The sequence below is a fragment of the Myxine glutinosa genome, chromosome 4 (genome assembly GCF_964187855.1).
Source record: "Myxine glutinosa chromosome 4, kmMyxGlut1.1, whole genome shotgun sequence".
NCBI classification, from domain to species: Eukaryota; Metazoa; Chordata; class Myxini; order Myxiniformes; family Myxinidae; genus Myxine; species Myxine glutinosa.
Genome location: NC_136264.1, coordinates 196,309,276 through 196,331,950, shown reverse-complemented (window position 1 = coordinate 196,331,950; position 22,675 = coordinate 196,309,276). Strand labels below are relative to the sequence as shown.

General features: G+C 46.7%; 1 protein-coding gene across 1 annotated transcript in view; it reads right to left on the bottom strand.

The window, feature by feature from the left end:
- Positions 1-22,675, bottom strand: part of LOC137426005 (voltage-dependent L-type calcium channel subunit alpha-1D-like) — a 545,673-nt gene that overhangs the window by 241,712 nt on the left and 281,286 nt on the right. Inside the window, 2 exon segments of the mRNA XM_078775346.1 lie at positions 16,967-17,163; positions 18,863-18,881. Of these exon segments, the coding sequence (XP_078631472.1) occupies positions 16,967-17,163; positions 18,863-18,881 (216 nt within the window).

Below are 22,675 nucleotides of genomic sequence, written 5' to 3'. Positions count from 1 at the left end.
AGGGGGAGGGGAAAGGGGGGTGGGAGAGGTATAAAACAAATGGACATTGCTAGGACTTCCAGGAAAGAAGTTGGTATTTCAAAAAAGTGGATCTGGGGTGAATTAACGGGGGCAGAAAAGATCAAGGTTTTGGATGGGGGAAGATAAGAGATGGTGGTGAACAGCTGTTTTAAAGACCTGGAGGGAGGAGTGGGATTGAAGAGAGTGTGGGAGTTTGTTCCAGAGGCAGGAGAAAAGAGGAATGAAAGAGTGAAGGTGAGTAGACAGTCTTCATTTTGGCAGGTTCACAGCAGAGGGTTACTGGCAGATCATATTGTCTGTCTTGAAGGAATATTTCGGGGACAGAGCACAGATAGAGCTGGGGGAGCTAGGCCAGAGAGAAGTCTGTAGGAGACAGAAACACCACCAACTTGCGTGCTGTGAGAGTGAAAGGCCCTCTGAATCAGCTTCATCGTGGGAGATACCAATTATTCTGAAAGCTTTGGTTTCAACAGTGTGAAGACGAGCTAGGTGTGAGGCAGGAGCACCAGCCCAGAGGAGAGAGCAGTATTCCATTGAGCTGCGGATGAAAGCTTTGCATGTGGTGAGGAGCTCAGGTGTGCCAAGGAAGGACTTCACATGACGGTTGATGCCCAGTCGGCGACTGGCTTTGGAGGCCAGCTTGGAAATGTGGTTTTCCCAGGAAAGATCATGGCAGATAGTGAGACCGAAAAGCTTGAGTGACAGAACTTCTTGGAGAGGATTGTTGAGAAAGTAGATGGGAGGGTTATCCAGACGGTCTTTCTGGAGAGACATAGTGAGAGTGTGAGATTTGTCAGGATTGAAAGACATGTTCCACTTGTTTGACCAGTTTGTGATTTTGTCCAGTTCTGCGGAGAGTGAGGAGGCTGCAGACTACCGATCAGAGGGATGAGGTGCGGAGAGTGGAGTCATCAGCAAAGAGATAGAGAGGATTTTCCAGAGAATCGGAGAGATCATTAATGAAGACGAGAAAAAGCACAGGGCCCAGAACACTGCCTTGAGGAACTCCAGCCTGAACAGGAAGGGGAGATGAGAGAAACCCATTCAGGGCCACACGTTGACGGCGACCAGAGAGGAAGTCTGCAAGCCTTGCGTGGAGATTTCCATGGATGCCATCGAAGGAGAATTTGGTGAGCAGGGCGGGGTGCCAGACCATAACGAAGGCACAAGATAGGTCAAGCGAGACGGCTCTGATTTCCTATTTGGCATTGAGGACTTCCATCCATTGTTGAGACAGCAGAAGCAGCATGTCCAGAGTCGAGTGACCTGGTCTGAATCCAAATTATTGATCCGAGATCAAGCCATTGGAGAAGAGGAAGGATTTGATATCCTAAGCAATGATGGATTCCATGACTTTGCTGATTATTGGGAGCAGGCTGATTGGTCTGTAGTTGCAAGGATCTGTTTTTGCACCTTTTTTGTGGAAAGCGGTAATGTTGGCTGATTTCCAAGCTGATGGAAGATGACCTTAAGCAAAAGAGAGGGTGAAGAGAGCAGACAGAGGGTGTGAAAGAGCAACAGAGCAGGATTTTAGGACCTGTGGGCTGATGCTGTCTGGTCCAGTTGCAGAATCAGAGTCGAGGTTTGACAGAAACCTCTCCACCTAGTCGGGAGAGAAGGACACAGAGTCCAGGAGCAGCTGTGTACGACTGGGTAAGTTGGGTACAGAGAGAGATGGATTTGGGACACAAGATTTAGAGGCAAACACAGAGTTTCGGCATTCAGCTTTGTCACATGCGCAGTCAGCTCTGTCGTCGTTTGAGGTAAGGGAGGGGATGGCCAGGGAACAAACACCAGAAACTGATTTGACCAGACGCCATCAGGAATTGGAGGAGGGAGACAGGTTTGAGCACCAAGTTCGTCCGACAGCACCAAGTTCATTCGTTGCTTGAATAACTTGAAGGTCTCCGCCAGCTCCGAGCTGGACCAGTCCATTGTCGGGAACTTCGCCATGTTGAAAAAACACGGAACGTGCCGCCGTGGTAATCCGCAAAGAAAAACAAGACCAAACGTCAAACTGCTTGTTGATCTTCACGATCCCGCCGCTGCCACCATGTAGTAAGTTCAGGACTCTCCTTCAATCAAGTGGTTTGTTAAAGACGATACCAAGCTCTCACAGAACACACGGCCATCATGCCGTGCCGCCAGCAACCACCGAAGCCACGCCCCCAGACGTCACTACGCAGTACGTCATACCAATCACAACAAGGACACAGCATGGACACGCCACAGCATGACAGCACGGACATGGCAAGACACAGCATGGACACGACACAGCATGACACAGCACGGACATGGCAAGACACAAGAGGGGCACCACCCAGAAACTCAGACAACACCCAGGCACACTCAGACACCGCCCAGGCACACTCAGACACCAACCAGGCACACTCAAACACCGCCCAGGCACACTCAGACACCAATCAGGCACACTCAGACACCGCCCAGGCACACTCAGACACCGCCCAGGCACACTCAGACACCGCCCAGGCACACTCTGACACCACCCAATCACACTCAGACACCGCCCAGGCACACTCAGACACCGCCCAGGCACACTCAGACACCGCCCAGGCACACTCAGACACCGCCCAGGCACACTCAGACACCGCCCAGGCACACTCTGACACCGCCCAATCACACTCAGACACCGCCCAGGCACACTCAGACACCGCCCAGGCACACTCAGACACCGCCCAGGCACACTCAGACACCAACCAGGCACACTCAGACACCGCCCAGGCACACCCAGATACCACCCAGGCACACTCTGACACGACCCAATCACACTCAGACATCTCCTAGGTACACTCGGACACCGCCCAGGCACACTCGGACACCGCCCAGGCACACTCTGACACCGCCCAATCACACTCAGACACCGACCAGGCACACTCAGACACCGCCCAGGCACACTCAGACACCGCCCAGGCACACCCAGATACCACCCAGGCACACTCTGACACGACCCAATCACACTCAGACATCTCCTAGGTACACTCGGACACCGCCCAGGCACACTCTGACACCGCCCAATCACACTCAGACACCGCCCAGGCACACTCAGACACCGCCCAGGCACACTCAGACACCGCCCAGGCACACTCAGACACCAACCAGGCACACTCAGACACCGCCCAGGCACACCCAGATACCACCCAGGCACACTCTGACACGACCCAATCACACTCAGACATCTCCTAGGTACACTCGGACACCACCCAGGCACACTCAGACACCGCGCAGGCACACTCTGACACCACCCAATCACACTCATACATCTCCTAGGTACACTCGGACACCGCCCAGGCACACTCGGACACCACCCAGGCACACTTGGACACTGCCAACTAAATGTGCGACCAATGCTTTGTCCCACCACAGCAGGCTGACCACATGTCATGTATATTACAGGATCGTACCGTTTCTTACTTTCCCGGGGTGCCATTTGTGTATGTGGTCATGTTGTGTTTTGCTGTGTCGTGCCGTATCCGTGCTGTGTCGTGCTGTGTTAATTCCCATCCCAAGTGGAGGGGAATTGTGGGGGGTGGTGGAGGGGAGGTGTTGGGTCATTATGGGTATTGTTATCCCGGGTGACAGTTGATGGGGGATTGCGGAGGGGAGTGGTGCTGGGTGGCCTTGCAGTTTCAAGAGACAGCTCTTTCTTCTGCTTAATCGTGGGGGTGGCATCCTCTTCCAATAGTGGTGGATAACCACGATATCTAGCCTTCTCTGTTGCTTCATAACAGTGCTCTGGAAAATGTTCCAAGCACAAAAGTGAACATTTTGAAAGCCTCATCAACAAACCTCATCAGTATTTCGGACAAACCTCGTCCAATTTCTGGCAACCCTCGGGTCTTTCGGCCATTGGTGTAGCATGAAACCATCTCGGTTTGTATTACTAGAACCACGAAGGACACATCGACCCGGCATATTTGTAAAATTCGAAAATTATTCACCGTTTGAGTTAAATTGTACCGCGATGTGACCCATAAACAATACGGAAGTGGCAGCCACTTTCATGGTGCGACATCACGTATATTCGCGAAGAAGAAGATTTCGCCTTTTAATTGCAAAATTACCCACTTTATAGCCGGCGAAGCCGGTGTTGTCAATAAACGAGTACGTATTATGTTGAAAACCTGATTATGCCTTGGCTCGAGAATCCGAAGCGCCGTGGGCGCAGCCATCTTGCGTGGGCGGAAGTATGCATAACAAATTTAAAACGTTCATTAGGAGTTTCTTTCACCCGTCGTCGTTTGATTCACAATCTTATGCACCTCCTATGTATTAATAAAATAATTTAAGACCAACATCGGCCCGCACGGGCCTGGTTATCTTCAACAAAACGCGTCACCAAACACTGGACCCAATGAGAGTCGAGCATTTGCAAAAATATTTCTAAAATGAAAGCGCTCAATGATGGGCGCCATCGACCGGATGCGGAAGTTTGCATAAAACAATTGCGAAAAAGTTCAATAGGAGCTTGTTTCACCCGTCGTTCTTTGATTCCTAATCTAATGAAACCTGTCATTAGTAATTAAAATACGTTAAGACCAACCTCGTTATCTTCAACGAAAATCGTCATCAAACACCAGAACCAATTATTATTACGCGTTTCGGACGGTGAAAACGGCGTCAAATATTCTAAAATTGACGAAGAATTATTTTTTAGAAATCTCGCGGCCGTACGGGATAGTTTTTCACGGCCAGAAATATGGTATAAGCGGTTTACATATTTAGTTTAGAAATACGGATAGTTTTTCACGGCCGGAAATATCCGAAGTTGAGATGGAATTCACCGAATTAATCACTGCAAGCTAACGTCTGCTGGTGGAGGAAGCCGCCGTGCCCGGAGAGTCAGAGAACCAGCCCTGGCGCCTGACAGCGACTGAAGTTAGAAGACTACACACTTACTGTGAAAACGTATGTTAAGCCCAGTTAAAAATAGGCCTTAAGCTAGCACATCGTATAGTTACTTCCTTAAGCTTCTTGTGACATTTATTGTATTGTATGCAGGTATTGCCATCGGGGAGGACTGTCTGCTCTTCTCTTTTACCAAGTCTTACCAGGTACGGTACCTACTACACCTACCAACTACCTACCTACCTACTACCAACTACATAACCTACTGATGCCATGGTGATGGGTAAAATAGTGGCAAGAGGTATGCAGGTATTGGGGAGGACTGTCTGCTCTTCTCTTTTACCAAGTCTTACCATGTACGGTACCTACTACACCTACCTACTACCAACTACCTACCTACCTACTACCAACTACCTAACCTACTGATGCCATGGTGATGGGTAAAATAGTGGCAAGAGGTATGCAGGTATTGGGGAGGACTGTCTGCTGTTCTCTTTTACCAAGTCTTACCAGGTACGGTACCTACTACACCTACCTACTACCAACTACCTACCTACCTACTACCAACTACCTACCTACCTACTACCAACTACCTACCTACCTACTACCAACTACCTAACCTACTGATGCCATGGTGATGGGTAAAATAGTGGCAAGAGGTTTTGGCTTCGCCGGCTCATTGCGGCTTTGCAGTCGGTACTAGTAGCCGGCGAAGCCGGTGTTGTCAATAAACGAGTACGTATTATGTTGAAAACCTGATTATGCCTTGGCTCGAGAATCCGAAGCGCCGTGGGCGTAGCCATCTTGTGTGGGCGGAAGTATGCATAACAAATTTAAAACGTTCATTAGGAGTTTCTTTCACCCGTCGTCGTTTGATTCACAATCTTATGCACCTCTGATGTATTAATAAAATAATTTAAGACCAACATCGGCCCGCACGGGCCTGGTTATCTTCAACAAAACGCGTCACCAAACACCGGACCCAATGAGAGTCGAGCATTTGCAAAAATATTTCTAAAATGAAAGCGCTCAATGATGGGCACCATCGACCGGATGCGGAAGTTTGCATAAAACAATTGCGAAAAAGTTCAATAGGACTTTGTTTCACCCGTCGTTCTTTGATTCATAATCTAATGAAACCTCTCATTAGTAATTAAAATACGTGAAGACCAACCTCGTTATCTTCAACGAAAATCGTCATCAAAGACCAGAACCAATGAGATTCGAGCATTTGAAAAAATATTTTTTTACAAGCTTATTACACGTTTCGGAGGGTGAAAACGGCGTCAAATATTCTCACATTGACGAAGAATTATTTTTTAGAAATCTCGCGGCCGTATGGGATAGTTTTTCACGGCCAGAAATACGGTATAAGCGGTTTACATATTTAGTTTAGAAATACGGATAGTTTTTCACGGCCGGAAATATCCGAAGTTGAGACGGAATTCTTCACCGAATTAATCACTGCGACGCCGGGAACTGCGACGGGAATCACTGCGACGTCTGCGACGCCGGGAACGAGGTTGGTGTAAAACAACCGAATCACGCGTAAGCATATGCTGCTCGAAATAGTTCTCATCATATGCTCAAATTTCCTAAGCTAAATCGTCATTGCTTTGGGCACTGTGAAACGTATCGAGTCACTCGCTTACTGCACAGCGAAAAAGTACGAGCACTTGAACAACGTGTTTTTCGACTCGATTCTGCAAAACGCCATGTCACTCGGTCAAAGCCAAAACGAGGAACAATGTTTCGCCTCCATTCTTCATCGCCACACCGACCTATCAGATGTGGCATGAAGGACGACGTTTATGCTTAACCACGACATAAATGTACCCAAGTCTTGGGTACCCAAGCTAATTCGTGAGAAAGTGTCATGTGACTCCTGCTCATTCACCAGGTTACAATCTACACTGTTTCAATTACCAGTTTAAGTCTACACTTTAACTGTACACTGGTAAATTTCTCTAAAGCGTGTAAAGACCTTTGAGTGCTCACACCAGCATATATGTGTTGTTGAGGATGTTCAAGAGTACTTACAGGTCACTATCAGCGTCTATCACCTTCTTTTCGCGATAAAAAACAATGTTCTCACGAAACTTATTATGCACCTCTGATGCATAATATCTCACGATGCATAACCAACATCTCACGATGCATAACCAACTTTCATTCCTCTTTTCTCCCGCCTCTGGAACAAACTACCTCACTCCCTTCAATCCCACTCCTCCCTCCAGGTCTTTAAAACAGCTGTTCACCACCATCTCTTATCTTCCCCCATCCAAAACCTTGATCTTTTCTACCCCCGCTAATTCACCCCAGATCCACCTTGTTTGAAATTCCAACTTCTTTCCTGGAAGTCCTGGCAGTGTCCATATGTTTTATACCTCTCCCACTGCCCCCTTCCCACGCCCCCCCCCCCCCCAAAGCCCTCGCCCTCTCTCAGATCTCTCGATGTCTCCATGTCTCTCGGTCCCTGCTCTCAAATGTTGTGTTTGTGTCCTTCCCCCTCTCTCCCCATCTTGTCTACCGCTCCCTATGTTATATGTTTTATGTGTCGGTTTGTCTTTCTGTGTGATTAATGTTCGCTCTTTCACGAGCCTCGATCTTGTATACAAAAAACAAAAAAAAAAAAAAAAAAAAAAAAAAAAAAACGTAATTGGAAAGTAAACCACTCTGGGCCATTTTCGAAATTTTTCTCTTCTTTAGTGGTAGACCTGAAAAGCCGAATTAGGCTTCAATCCCATGCTCCCATGCTCAGTAGGTTTGTGTGATTTATGATGTTGTCCTGCACCTACCGGTATAAGCGGTTTACATAAAGAAAGAAAGCTCGGTTTGATTAACGAGTCACACATTGCCGTTGAAACGGCGCTATCGTCTGATCTGTCGGCACTGATCTTACTGCAAACTAACTTCTGGTGGAGGAAGCCGCAGTGCCCGGAGAGAACCAGTCCTGACAGCGACTGAAGTTAGAAGACTACACACATACTGTGAAAACGTATGTTAAGCCCAGTTAAAATTTCTTAAAATAGGCCCTAAACTAGCACATCGTATAGTTACTTCCTTAAGCTTCTTGTGACATTTATTGTATGTAGGTATTGGGGAGGACTGTCTGCTCTTCTCTTTTACCAAGTCTTACCAGGTACGGTACCAACTACACCTACCTACTACCAACTACCTAACCTACTGACGGGTAAAATAGTGGCAAGAGGCTTTGGCTTCGCCGGCTCATTGCGGCTTTGCAGTCGGTACTAGTAGCCGGCGAAGCCGGTGTTGTCAATAAACGAGTACGTATTATGTTGAAAACCTGATTATGCCTTGGCTCGAGAATCCGAAGCGCAGTGGGCGCAGCCATCTTGCGTGGGCGGAAGTATGCATAACAAATTTAAAACGTTCATTAGGAGTTTCTTTCACCCGTAGTCGTTTGATTCACAATCTTATGCACCTCCGATGTATTAATAAAATAATTTAAGACCAACATCGGCCCGCACGGGCCTGGTTATCTTCAACAAAATGCGTCACCAAACACCGGACCCAATGAGAGTCGAGCATTTGCAAAAATATTTCTAAAATGAAAGCGCTCAATGATGGCGCCATCGACCGGATGCGGAAGTTTGCATAAAACAATTGCAAAAAAGTTCAATCGGAGTTTGTTTCACCCGTCGTTCTTTGATTCACAATCTCATGAAACCTCTAATTAGTAATTAAAATACGTTAAGACCAACCTCGTTATCTTCAACGAAAATCGTCATCAAACACCAGAACCAATTATTATTACGCGTTTCGGACGGTGAAAACGGCGTCAAATATTCTAAAATTGCCGAAGAATTATTTTTTAGAAATCTCGCGGCCGTACGGGATCATTTTTCACGGCCAGAAATATGGTATAAGCGGTTTACATATTTAGTTTAGAAATACGGATAGTTTTTCACGGCCGGAAATATCCGAAGTTGAGACGGAAGTCACCGAATTAATCACTGCGAGCTAACGTCTTCTGGTGGACGAAGCCGCCGTGCCCGGAGAGTCAGAGAACCAGCCCTGGCGCCTGACAGCGACTGAAGTTAGAAGACTACACACTTACTGTGAAAACGTATGTTAAGCCCAGTTAAAAATAGGCCTTAAGCTAGCACATCGTATAGTTACTTCCTTAAGCTTCTTGTGACATTTATTGTATTGTATGCAGGTATTGCCATTGGGGAGGACTGTCTGCTGTTCTCTTTTACCAAGTCTTACCAGGTACGGTACCTACTACACCTACCTACCACCAACTACCTACCTACCTACTACCAACTACCTAACCTACTGATGCCATGGTGATGGGTAAAATAGTGGCAAGAGGTATGCAGGTATTGGGGAGGACTGTCTGCTCTTCTCTTTTACCAAGTCTTACCATGTACGGTACCTACTACACCTACCTACTACCAACTACCTACCTACCTACTACCAACTACCTAACCTACTGATGCCATGGTGATGGGTAAAATAGTGGCAAGAGGTATGCAGGTATTGGGGAGGACTGTCTGCTGTTCTCTTTTACCAAGTCTTACCAGGTACGGTACCTACTACACCGACCAACTACCTACCTACCTACTACCAACTACCTACCTACCTACTACCAACTACCTAACCTACTGATGCCATGGTGATGGGTAAAATAGTGGCAAGAGGTTTTGGCTTCGCCGCCTCATTGCGGCTTTGCAGTCGGTACTAGTAGCCGGCGAAGCCGGTGTTGTCAATAAACGAGTACGTATTATGTTGAAAACCTGATTATGCCTTGGCTCGAGAATCCGAAGCGCAGTGGGCGCAGCCATCTTGCGGAGGCGGAAGTATGCATAACAAATTTTAAACGTTCATTAAGGTGGGTTTTCACGGGACACGCGAACGGTTCGCGAAGGATGCGAATGTCGAAAAAATGGCAAAGTCCAACATTCGTATTTTAGGCTCCAAAATTTCGCCAAACATGCGCGGGGGTTCGGAAGCGTCGTCAATTGTTCGCAGGAGTCGTTTTTTGTTCGGTGGGGATTTCAAACTTTTTTGAAATTCCCGCTGAACAAAAAACGACTCCTGCGAACAATTGACGACGCTTCCGAACCCCCGCGCATATTTGGCGAACTTTTGGAGCCTAAAATACGAATGTTGGACTTTACCATTTTTTCGACATTCGCATCCTTCGCGAACCGTTCGCGTGTCCCGTAAAAACTCACCTTTAGGAGTTTCTTTCACCCGTCGCCGTTTGATTCACAATCTTATGCACCTCCGATGTGTTAATAAAATAATTTAAGACCAACATTGGCCCGCACGGGCCTGGTTATCTTCAACAAAACGCGTCACCAAACACCGGACCCAATGAGAGTCGAGCATTTGCAAAAATATTTCTAAAATGAAAGTGCTCACTGGATGGAGTGCTGGAGACAGCCATCGACCGGATGCGGAAGTTTGCATAAAACAATTGCGAAAAAGTTCAATAGGAGTTTGTTTCACCCGTCGTTCTTTGATTCATAATCTAATGAAACCTCTCATTAGTAATTAAAATACGTTAAGACCAACCTCGTTATCTTCAACGAAAATCGTCATCAAAGACCAGAACCAATGAGATTCGAGCATTTGAAAAAATATTATTACGCGTTTCGGACGGTGAAAACGGCGTCAAATATTCTAAAATTGACGAAGAATTATTTTTAAGAAATCTCGCGGCTGTACGGGATAGTTTTTCACGGCCGGAAATATCCGAAGTTGAGATGGAATTCACCGAATTAATCACTGCAAGCTAACGTCTGCTGGTGGAGGAAGCTGCCGTGCCCGGAGAGTCAGAGAACCAGCTCTGGCGCCTGACAGCGACTGAAGTTAGAAGACTACACACTTACTGTGAAAACGTATGTTAAGCCCAGTTAAAAATAGGCCTTAAGCTAGCACATCGTATAGTTACTTCCTTAAGCTTCTTGTGACATTTATTGTATTGTATGCAGGTATTGCCATTGGGGAGGACTGTCTGCTCTTCTCTTTTACCAAGTCTTACCAGGTACGGTACCTACTACACCTACCTACTACCAACTATCTACCTACCTACTACCAACTACCTAACCTACTGATGCCATGGTGATGGGTAAAATAGTGGCAAGAGGTATGCAGGTATTGGGGAGGACTGTCTGCTGTTCTCTTTTACCAAGTCTTACCAGGTACGGTACCTACTACACCGACCAACTACCTACCTACCTACTACCAACTACCTACCTACCTACTACCAACTACCTAACCTACTGATGCCATGGTGATGGGTAAAATAGTGGCAAGAGGTATGCAGGTATTGGGGAGGACTGTCTGCTGTTCTCTTTTACCAAGTCTTACCAGGTACGGTACCTACTACACCTACCTACTACCAACTATCTACCTACCTACTACCAACTACCTAACCTACTGATGCCATGGTGATGGGTAAAATAGTGGCAAGAGGTATGCAGGTATTGGGGAGGACTGTCTGCTGTTCTCTTTTACCAAGTCTTACCAGGTACGGTACCTACTACACCGACCAACTATCTACCTACCTACTACCAACTACCTAACCTACTGATGCCATGGTGATGGGTAAAATAGTGGCAAGAGGTATGCAGGTATTGGGGAGGACTGTCTGCTGTTCTCTTTTACCAAGTCTTACCAGGTACGGTACCTACTACACCTACCTACTACCAACTACCTACCTGCCTACTACCAATTACCTACCTACTACCAACTACCTAACCTACTGATGCCATGGTGATGGGTAAAATAGTGGCAAGAGGTTTTGGCTTCGCCGGCTCATTGCGGCTTTGCAGTCGGTACTAGTAGCCGGCGAAGCCGGTGTTGTCAATAAACGAGTACGTATTATGTTGAAAACCTGATTATGCCTTGGCTCGAGAATCCGAAGCGCAGTGGGCGCAGCCATCTGGCGGAGGCGGAAGTATGCATAACAAATTTAAAACGTTCATTCGGAGTTTCTTTCACCCGTCGTCGTTTGATTCACAATCTTATGCACCTCCGATGTATTAATAAAATAATTTAAGACCAACATCGGCCCGCACGGGCCTGGTTATCTTCAACAAAACGCGTCACCAAACACCGGACCCAATGAGAGTCGAGCATTTGCAAAAATATTTCTAAAATGAAATCACTCACTGGATGGAGTGCTGGAGACAGCCATCGACCGGATGCGGAAGTTTGCATAAAACAATTGCAAAAAAGTTCAATAGGAGTTTGTTTCACCCGTCGTTCTTTGATTCATAATCTAATGAAACCTCTCATTAGTAATTAAAATACGTTAAGAACAACCTCGTTATCTTCAACGAAAATCGTCATCAAAGACCAGAACCAATGAGATTCGAGCATTTGAAAAAATATTTTTTTACAAGCTTATTACGCGTTTCGGACGGTGAAAACGGCGTCAAATATTCTCACATTGACGAAAAATTATTTTTTAGAAATCTCGTGGCCGTCGGAGAACCGAATCAGCCAATCAGCGCCCTCGACACAGGACATCTTACCAGCGCCCTCGACACGTCTGCGACGCCGGGAACGAGGTTGGTGCAAAACAACCGAATCACGCGTAGGCATATACTGCTCGAAATAGTTCTCATCATATGCTCAAATTTCCTAAGCTAAATCGTCATTGCTTTGGGCACTGTTGTCTGTTACGGAGAAAGAACAAGAACCGAAATGAAAGGAAAAATGGTACAACCTCCACCAGTGCTATCATCACTGAAACATGATTCGACAACAGTCCGTGGTAACTTGAGAGAGGTTTTTACGTTGCACCAAGTAAAGCCATCGGATGTGACACCATTGTCTTCTTTTTGGGAATATGCTGCAGTAGATGTCCCTGGTGATGGGTCATGTTTTTTTGAGGACTGTCTGCTCTTCTCTTTTACCAAGTCTTACCAGGTACGGTACCTACTACACCTACCTACTACCAACTACCTAACCTACTGATGCCATAGTGATGCGTAAAAATAGTGGCAAGAGGCTTTGGCTTCGCCGGCTCATTGCGGCTTTGCAGTCGGTACTAGTAGCCGGCGAAGCCGGTGTTGTGAATGAACGCGTACGTATTATGTTGAAAAGCCAGATTTTGCTGGATCACTTGAGAATTTCGAAGCTTTGACGCACCAAATCGCTCAATGGAGGCCGCCATCTTGCGGATGCGGAAGTATGCATAAAAAAATTACGAAAAAGTTCAATAGGAGTTTGTTTCACCCGTCTTTGTTTGATTCACAATCTTATGCACCTCTAATTTGTAATTACTAGTACCCGACTGCAAAGCCGCAATGAGCCGGCGAAGCCAAAGCCTCTTGCCACTATTTTACCCATCACTATGGCATCAGTAGGTTAGGTAGTTGGTAGTACGTTGGTGTAGTAGGTACCGTACCTAGTTCAAATTGACACCATTTGCATTCTGGATGAGATTAAAATTTATTAAATTTTCTTCTTCATTAATTCGGTGAATTCAGTCTCAATTTCGGATATTTCCGGCCGTGAAAAACTATCCCCTACGGCCGCGAGATTTGTAAAAAATAATTCTTCATCAATTTTAGAATATTTATGACGCCGTTTTCAGCATCCGAAATGTGGTAAAAAGCTTTTTTGAAATATTTTTTCAAATGCTCGAATCTCATTGGTTCCGGTGTTTGGTGACGATTTTCGTTGAAGACAACCAGGGCCCGGGAAACGAGGTTGGTCTTAAAGTATTTTAATTACAAATTAGAGGTGCATAAGATTGTGAATCAAAAAAAGACGGGTGAAACAAACTCCTATTGAACTTTTTTCAATTTGTTATGCATACTTCCGCATCCGCAATATGGCGGCCTCCATTGAGCGATTTGGTGCGTCAAAGCTTCGAAATTCTCAAGGGATCCAGAAAAATCTGGCTTTTCAACATAATACGTACGCGTTCATTCACAACACCGGCTTCGCCAGCTAAAATACTTTGAGACCAACCTCGTTCCCCGGGCCCGCATGGGCCCTGGTTATCTTCAACGAAAATCGTCACCAAACACCGGAACCAATGAGATTAGAGCATTTGAAAAAATATTTCAAAAACCAAATCGCTCCATGGAGGCCGCCATCTTCCGGATGCGGAAGTATGCATAAAAAAATTGCGAAAAAGTTCAATAGGAGTTTGTTTCACCCGTCTTTTTTTGATTCACAATCTTGTGCACCTCTAATTTGTAATTTAAAATACTTTAAGACCAACCTCGTTCCCCGAGCCCGCACGGGCCCTGGTTATCTTCAACGAAAATCGTCACCAAACACCGGAACCAATGAGATTCGAGTATTTGAATAAATATATTTTTAAAGCTTATTACCGGTACCGCGTTTTGGAGGCTGAACACGGCGTCAAATATTCTAAAATTGACGAAAAATTGTTTTTTAGAAATCTCGCGGCCGGAGGGGATAGTTTTTCACGGCCGGAAATATCCGAAGTTGAGACGGAATTCACCGAATTAATCAAGAAGGAAATTTTATAAATTTTAATCTCATCCAGAATGCAAATGGTGTCATTTTGAACTAGGTACGGTACCTACTACACCTCCCTACTACCAACTACCTAACCTACTGATGCCATAGTGATGGGTAAAATAGTGGCAAGGGGCTTTGGCTTCGCCGGCTCATTGCGGCTTTGCAGTCGGGTACTAGTAAATCGCATATCGGAAGAATACACGTCATATCCATTTTATAAGGTATCAATGGATATATTAGCATCGAGGTTGTCTGAGCGTTTGGGTTCCCTTTTGAAGGATAGAGCACAGACAATCTCCACAGGTTGGCATCCATGGGGAGGAGGAAATTCCTGATTGATAGCCCAGCTCAGAGCTGTAGATAGAGAGAGTTTGGCCAACTAAACAACAGGCGCCATGTTGTTACCCAAGGTCAAGTGCACGCGCGCGTGCGTTCAAGCGTGCATGCAACTTACTGCTATTAGGGACGGCTTTATTTTTATGTTCCTGAGTTTCATACATTGTTTAGTCAGTTGCGAATGAGTGGAAGTTGGGATGGATGAGTGGAAGGAGGGATGGATGAGTGGAAAGAAGGATGGATGAGTGGAAGGAGGGATGGATGAGTGGAAGGATGGATGAGCAGAAGGATGGATGAGTGGAAGGAAGGATGGATGACTGGAAGGAAGGAGGGATGGATGATGAGTCGAAGGAAGGATGGATGAGTGGAAGGAGGGATGGATGAGTGGAAGGATGGATGAGTGGAAGGATGGATGGATGAGTGGAAGGATGGATGAGCAGAAGGATGGATGAGTGGAAGGAAGGATGGATGACTGGAAGGAAGGAGGGATGGATGATGAGTCGAAGGAAGGATGGATGAGTGGAAGGAGGGATGGATGAGTGGAAGGATGGATGAGTGGAAGGATGGATGGATGAGTGGAAGGATGGATGAGCAGAAGGATGGATGAGTGGAAGGAAGGATGGATGACTGGAAGGAAGGAGGGATGGATGATGAGTCGAAGGAAGGATGGATGAGTGGAAGTTGGGATGGATGAGTGGAACTTTGGATGGATGAGTGGAAGATCAATCACTCATCCATCCTTCCTTCCACTCATCCATCCTTCCTTCCACTCATCATCGATCCCTCCTCCTTCCACTCATCCATCCTTCCTTCCACTCATCCATCCTTCCGCTCATCCATCCATCCTTCCGCTCATCCATCCCTCCTTCCACTTCTCCATCCCTCCTTCCACTCATCATCCATCCCTCCTTCCACTCACCCATCCCTCCTTCCACTCATCCATCCTTCCTTTCACTCCTCCATCCTTCCGCTCATCCATCCCTCCTTCCACTCATCGTCCATCCTTCCTTCAAACGGCAATCATCCATCCTTCCTTCTACTCATCCATCCCTCCTTCCACTCCTCCATCCCTCCTTCCAGTCATCCATCCTTCCTTTCTTCCACTCATCCATCCCAAATTCCACTCATCCATCCCTCCTTCCCCTCATCCATCCCAACTCCCACTCATCATCCATCCTTCCTTCCACTCAACCATCCCAACTTCCACTCATCCATCCTTACTTCCACTCATCCATCCTTCCTTCCACTCATCCATCCAAAGTTCCACTCAACCATCCCAACTTCCACTCATCATCCATCCTTCCTTCCACTCATCCATCCTTACTTCCACTCATCCATCCTTACTTCCACTCATCCATCCTTACTTCCACTCATCCATCCTTACTTCCACTCATCCATCCTTATTTCCACTCATCCATCCTTATTTCCACTCATCCATCCTTACTTCCACTCATCCATCCTTCCTTCCACTCATCCATCCAAAGTTCCACTCAACCATCCCAACTTCCACTCATCATCCATCCTTCCTTCCACTCATTCTCCATCCTTCCTTCCACTCATTCTCCATCCTTCCTTCCACTCATCCATCCCTCCTTCCACTCAACCATCCCCACTTCCACTCCATCCCAACTTCCACTCATCCATCCCTCCTTCACCTCATCCATCCCAACTTCCACAAAGCGAATGCATGCAATGCGATGCGCGTTCGTTCTGCTAGTTACGGAGGTTGGGTAACAACATGGCGCCTGTGAATCACATGACAGCGCTTAACCAATCATAGGGCAGACCAGTTGAAACCGGGTTGACCGAACTCTATCTACGGGTCTGGCCCAGCTGAATGTGGAGAGAAAAGCAATGTCTTAAATATGATGTCACTGGAGACCAGAGTGCTCTGGGAGGTGACGTCACTTCCCCCAACCTGTGTGGCTGTGTTTGTGTGAATGTCAAGTCTGGTGTTGTCTCATGTATCTACCGACATGTGTGACTTGTGTCGATGCTCCTCCTTTAAAACAAAGTAAGAAACTGATCAATCATTCTACATGGGCCTAGTTCAATTCGATTACACGAAAAGGGATGAAGCAATCACAAGGAAGGACAACTCAAATGGGAAAAGCCTCAGCCCAATAAATTGATAATCAATGAATGGAAAAGAGGTCACAATAATTAACTCGCAACCACAATACGATGTATGGCGATCTCAAAAATAAATAAATAAATAAGCTCGTAAATAAATAAATAAATAAAAGAAGAAATACCAGACCCAATAAAGAATGTCCGTCCAGCCCTCCATGGTGATGCATTGGAAAACGGTGAGCATGGCGAAGAAGAAGTTATCAAAGTTGGTGATGCCTCCGTTGGGGCCGACCCAACCTCCCCGGCATTCGCTGTCATTTGAGGGACACTGGCGGCCATTGTCAGCGTAGGCACAGGGCGTGGGGTCATCTTCCATCAGGATTTCTGTACGGCACACTTTTTCAATTACTGAAGTCATAATGTCCTTCAAGCTGAGCACTTTGTGTTTTTCGAACCACAGTACTCTTCCCCAATCCTTCTAACAACAAAGAAAAGCATTTATCGAACACAGCCTGTTCCGTTCACCCAGAAACCTGAGTTTGATGTTTGAAGAAAATTGCATTTAATTATTTTGCTGCCAGTTTCACAATGACATGTTATAGTCCGGTCTTTTTCTTTTTTTCTTTTTTTTGCATACAGGATCGAGGCTCGTGAAAGAGCTAACATTTATCACACAAAAAATCAGACACACAAAATATATAATAAGGGGAGCGGTAGACAAGATGGGGAGATCACCCATCCCTTTCAAATCTTCCCCCTTGCCCCTCCCCTCCAAATCTTCCCCATCACCCATCCCTTTCAGATCTCCCCCCTTGCCCCTTCCCTCCTAAACTCCCCCCACACCCCTCCCCTCTGCGACCCTCCCTCACTCCTCCCCTCCGAGACTCCCCTCTCACCCCTCCTCCTCAAAGCGTCCTCCCCGCTTCTTCCCCCTTCCAACTCTCACCTTCAGCTCCCTCAACCTTCTGCCTCACTCTTCCCCCTCCTCAAACAACACCTCACTGCGCCTCACCCAATCACCATCAAACCTTTTGTCCGCCCCATACTTCCCTTTCTCCAAGCTGTTCTGAAATCTCTGACGCACCTTCAACAGCTCTCCCTACCTCTTCCTCCTCTTCCACATCATACCGTACCGCTCCCCCCCCCCTGTTCTGTATCCGATGCTCCCCCTTCCTCTTCTTTAACAGTATGGACCTCAAACATCCGGGGCCTTCGCTCAAACTTGACTGATCTCTCCATACAGGTTGCTTCTGACAAACCAGACGTGATCTGCTTAACAGAAACTTTCCTCCTTCATGATGTCTCTGATTCCTTGGTATCTCTCCCAGGTTACTCCCTCCTCCGGTATGATAGACCTGAGCCTCGTCCTGGAGGGGGGGTTGCTATCTTTATAAAAAACTCTCTTCCTCACTCGCCCTGCACTGCCCTCTCTCCACCTCACCCCCAGGAATACCTTTGGCTACGGCTTCCCCTTCGCTCCCACCTTTTGTTCATATGTGTGTTGTAACGTCCACCAAACAGTGATGACTCCATCTACATCTCGCTGTCTGATAACATGGACCAACTTCTATCTACCCATCCCAACTCTCTCTTCCTCATATGTGGTGATTTCAATTGTCACCATGCCAGTTGGCTGGGTGTGGGTACCTCTCTCACCAGCCATGGCTCTTCAGCAAAGGACTTCTGTGACTCACTGGGACTGACACAATCTGTCAATTTCCCGACCCGGATCTCAATCAATGGAGCATCTTCTCTTCTGGACTTGGTTATGACTAACTTCCCTGAAAATGTCTGCTGCTCTTCTTCTGCTCCAATCGGCTCATCTGATCATGTGCTTGTTAAAGTGGATATCTCTCTGACCATTCTCAGAGAGCCTCCTCAGCGTCGATGAGTCTGGCATTTCACTCAGGCCAACTGGCATGGTCTTCAAGCAGCCATCAATCATCTGGACTGGTCTCCCATCTCTACCGCCTCTGACATCAACTCATCCTGGGAATTCTTCCAAAGTAAACTGCTCTCTCTCATGCACAGATTTATCCCATCTCGTCTTCAGTTGTCATACCCTTCCTCCCGTCCATGGTACACGGAATCTTGTGGTGAGGCTATTGCCCAGAAACAACTTGCTTTCGTCTCCTGGAAAGCAAATCCAACGGAAGGAAATCTCATTTCCTTTCACAAAGCCCAAAACAAGTGTGTGTCCACCCTCAGGAGAGCCAGGAAACAATATCTCTCCGTTCTCAGGACAGAACTCTCTTATCTGTCTCCCTCTTCCAAATCCTGGTGGCGTCTGGTCAAATCTGTTTCTGGTGTTTGTTCCCCCTCCATCCCCTCCCTCACCTCAAACGGCCACACGGCTGACTCCGCGCGTGAAAAAGCTGAATGCCTCAACTCTGTGTTTGCCTCTAAATCTTGTGTCCCAAACCCATCCCTCTCTGTACCCACCGTACCCAGTCGTACCCAGCTGCTCCTGGACTCTGTGTCCTTTCCTCCTGACAAGGTGGAAAAGTTTCTGTCAACCCTCGACTCTGATTCTGCAACTGGACCTGACGGCATCAGCCCACGGGTCCTAAAATCTTGTTCTTCCGCTCTTTCACTCCCTCTCTCTGTTCTCTTCACACTCTCTTTTGCTCAAGGTCATCTGCCATCTGCTTGGAAATCTGCCAACATCACCGCTTTGCACAAAAAAGGTGCAAAAACAGATCCCAGCAACTACAGACCAATCAGCCTTCTCTCAATTATCAGTAAAGTCATGGAATCCATCATTGCTTCAGATATGAAATCTTTCCTCTTCTCCAATGGCTTGATCTCTGATCATCAATTTGGTTTCAGACCTGGTCACTCTACTCTGGACATGCTGCTTCTGCTTTCTCAGCAATGGATGGAGGTCCTCAATGCCAAACAGGAAATTCGAGCTGTCTCCCTTGACATATCACGTGCCTTCGATACTGTCTAGCACCCCGCCCTGCTCACCAAACTCTCCTCTGTTGGTATCCATGGAAATCTCCACGCATGGCTGGCGGACTTCCTCTCTAGTCGTAGTCAACGTGTGGCGCTGAATGGGTTTCTCTCATCTCCTCTTCCTGTTCAGGCTGGAGTTCCCCAAGGCAGTGTTCTGGGCCCTGTGCTTTTTCTGGTCTTCATCAATGATCTCCCCGACTCTCTTGAAAATCCTCTCTATGTCTTTGCTGATGACTCTACTCTCTGTCGCTCCATTCCTCATCCCTCAGATCGACAGTCTGCAGCCTCCTCACTCTCTGCAGACCTGGACAAAATCACAGACTGGGCAAACAAGTGGAACATGTCTTTCAATCCTGACAAATCTCACACTCTTACAATGTCTCTCCGAAAAGACCAACTGGACAACCCTCCCATCTACTTTCTGAATAATCCTCTCCAAGAAGTTCTGTCACTCAAACTTTTGGGTCTCACTATCTGCCATGATCTTTCCTGGGAAAACCACATTTCAAATCTGGCCTCCAAAGCCAGTCGCCGACTGGGCATCCTCCGTCGTGCGAAGTCCTTCCTTGGCACACCTGAGCTCCTCACCACGTAGAAGGCTTTCATCCGCAGCTCAATGGAATACTGCTCTCCCTTCTGGGCTGGTGCTCCTGCCTCACACCTAGCTCGTCTTCACGCTGTTGAAAGCAAAGCATTCAGAATCATTGGAATCTCCCGCAATGAAGCTAACTCCAAGGGCCTTTCACTCACTCACCGCAGGCAGGTTGGTGGTCTTTCCGTCTTCTACCGACTCCTCTCTGTCCTTGCGCCCCCCAGCTCTCTCTGGGCTCTGTCCCGCAAATATTCCTACAGGTCGCACAAGATCTGCCTGCAACCCTCTTATGGTTAAACTGCCAAAATCAAGACCGTCTGCTCACCTTCACTCCTTCATTCCTCTTTTCTCCCGCCTCTGGAACAAACTCCCTCACTCTCTTCAATCCCACTCCACCCTCCAGGTCTTTAAAACAGCTGTTCACCACCATCTCTTATCTTCCCCCATCCAAAACCTTGATCTTTTCTATCCCCGATAATGTCACCCCAATTCCACTTTTTGAAATACCAACTTCTGACCTGGAAGTCCTTGGTGTCCTTGTGTTTTATACTTCTCCCACCCCCCACCCCCCCCACGCCTCCTCCCCCCGAGCCCTCTCCCTCCCACACATCTCCCTGCTCTCAAATGTTGTGTGCTCTCAAGTGTTTGTGTGCTTCCCATTCTCTTGTCTTCCGCTCCCTCTTTTTATATATTTTGTTTGTCTGGTTGATTTGTTTGTGAAGTAAATGTCATGGGGGGTTCTGGAATGTCAGCTCTTTCACGAGCCTCGATTCAGTATACAAAAAAAAGAGAAGGGGAAGCACACAAACACACATTTGAGAGCAGGGACATCGGGAGATCTGTTGGGGGGAGGAAGCCTGGGAGGGGGGGGGGGGGAAGTATAAACACAAGGACACAGTGGAAAGTGGAAAGGGGCTGGATAACTTCGTATCTCGACCCAGCTATATAATGTCATCTCGGTATTCCGCATTCAGGGCGGATTCATCAATGTGAGCACAGTCCATCGAATGGACGTTAAGCCGAAAGACCCGCTCATCCATCCTTCCACTCATCCCAGGTCGTTGGGCCTGGGAAGTTACCAGCCAGTTACTCCTTTGGCAGCCCCAACGCTCTGTCAAGATGATGATACACTTGACTGAAATGTGGAAAAATGCTCTTCTGCTTCAACTTCTAAAAAAAAAAACCAAAAAACAAGAATGGAAATTCGGCAAAGACAATTAAGCCTTGATTGGTTTTGGCTGACAGCTCGTTCTCTGTTAAGAATAATTAGAAACAAAACATTTTACTTTCAAACTGCTTTCCAGCAATCTGTGTTTTCCTCTCCACATGATTGGAGCAATTTCGTTTACTTTGCATGGAGCGGAAACTTAATTCTGAAACAAATTGCTTGTTAAGGTTATCATCTTACGTCATTTTGGTTGCTGGAGTTTCATTTCTTTGTTTTTTGCAGATCTCTAAGTTTGAGTCAGAAGCTCATCGACAATGTAAGATTGACCCAGGTCTTTCAGGAAAAGGCTGGCTAGGCCTTCGAGGTCCACGGACACAGAAAATCATGTTTGGTCTAATGAATAGATATGGCTTCACTTAATACTGAATCGTTGTTCTTTTCATGAATAAATATCTTACAAGGAAGATTTAGATGTTTTTTGGTGTCCTTTTACCTCCCCCCACCCCCCCCCCCCCCCAAAAGGCGATTTAGTTACGTCATATATCATGTGACCATATATCATATATATGACCATATGACCATATATATCATATATGTGACCATATGTCATATATCATGCGAATGGTTCGGTGGATGTGTCGAGTATCGTTGAGAGAGAGGAAGACAAATGATGAATTGCGAAAGATGATGGGAATAGAGCCTGTGATTGATGCTGTGAAGAGAAACAGGTTGAGATGGTTTGGTCATGTGTTGAGGAAGGATGAAAGTGACTGGTTGAGAAGAGTGATGGAAATGAATGTAGAAGGAAGTAGAGGACGGGGAAGACCGAGAAAGACTTGGCTGAAGATGGTGGAAGAAGAAATGCGGGCAAGGGGGTTAAACAAGGAGAGATGCAGAAAATAGGGCAAAATGGAGAAGATTGTCATGGGGACCGCAAGGCTAACCCCCGCTCTAGCAGGGAAAATGGCCTTAAAATGCCTGAATGTATCATGTGACCACCACGTCATCTCGAGGGTACTTTTGCTGCGGGACTTGTTTACGTGCGGCCTACAAATGCTCCAAACTCTGAAAAAGTACACAGAATGCCAGCTAGATGTATTGCTGCTGGTTGTACCAATACATCCAAAGATCGTGTGGGTATACTTGTTTTCCCAAAAGATTCAGCTGTAAGGAAAATA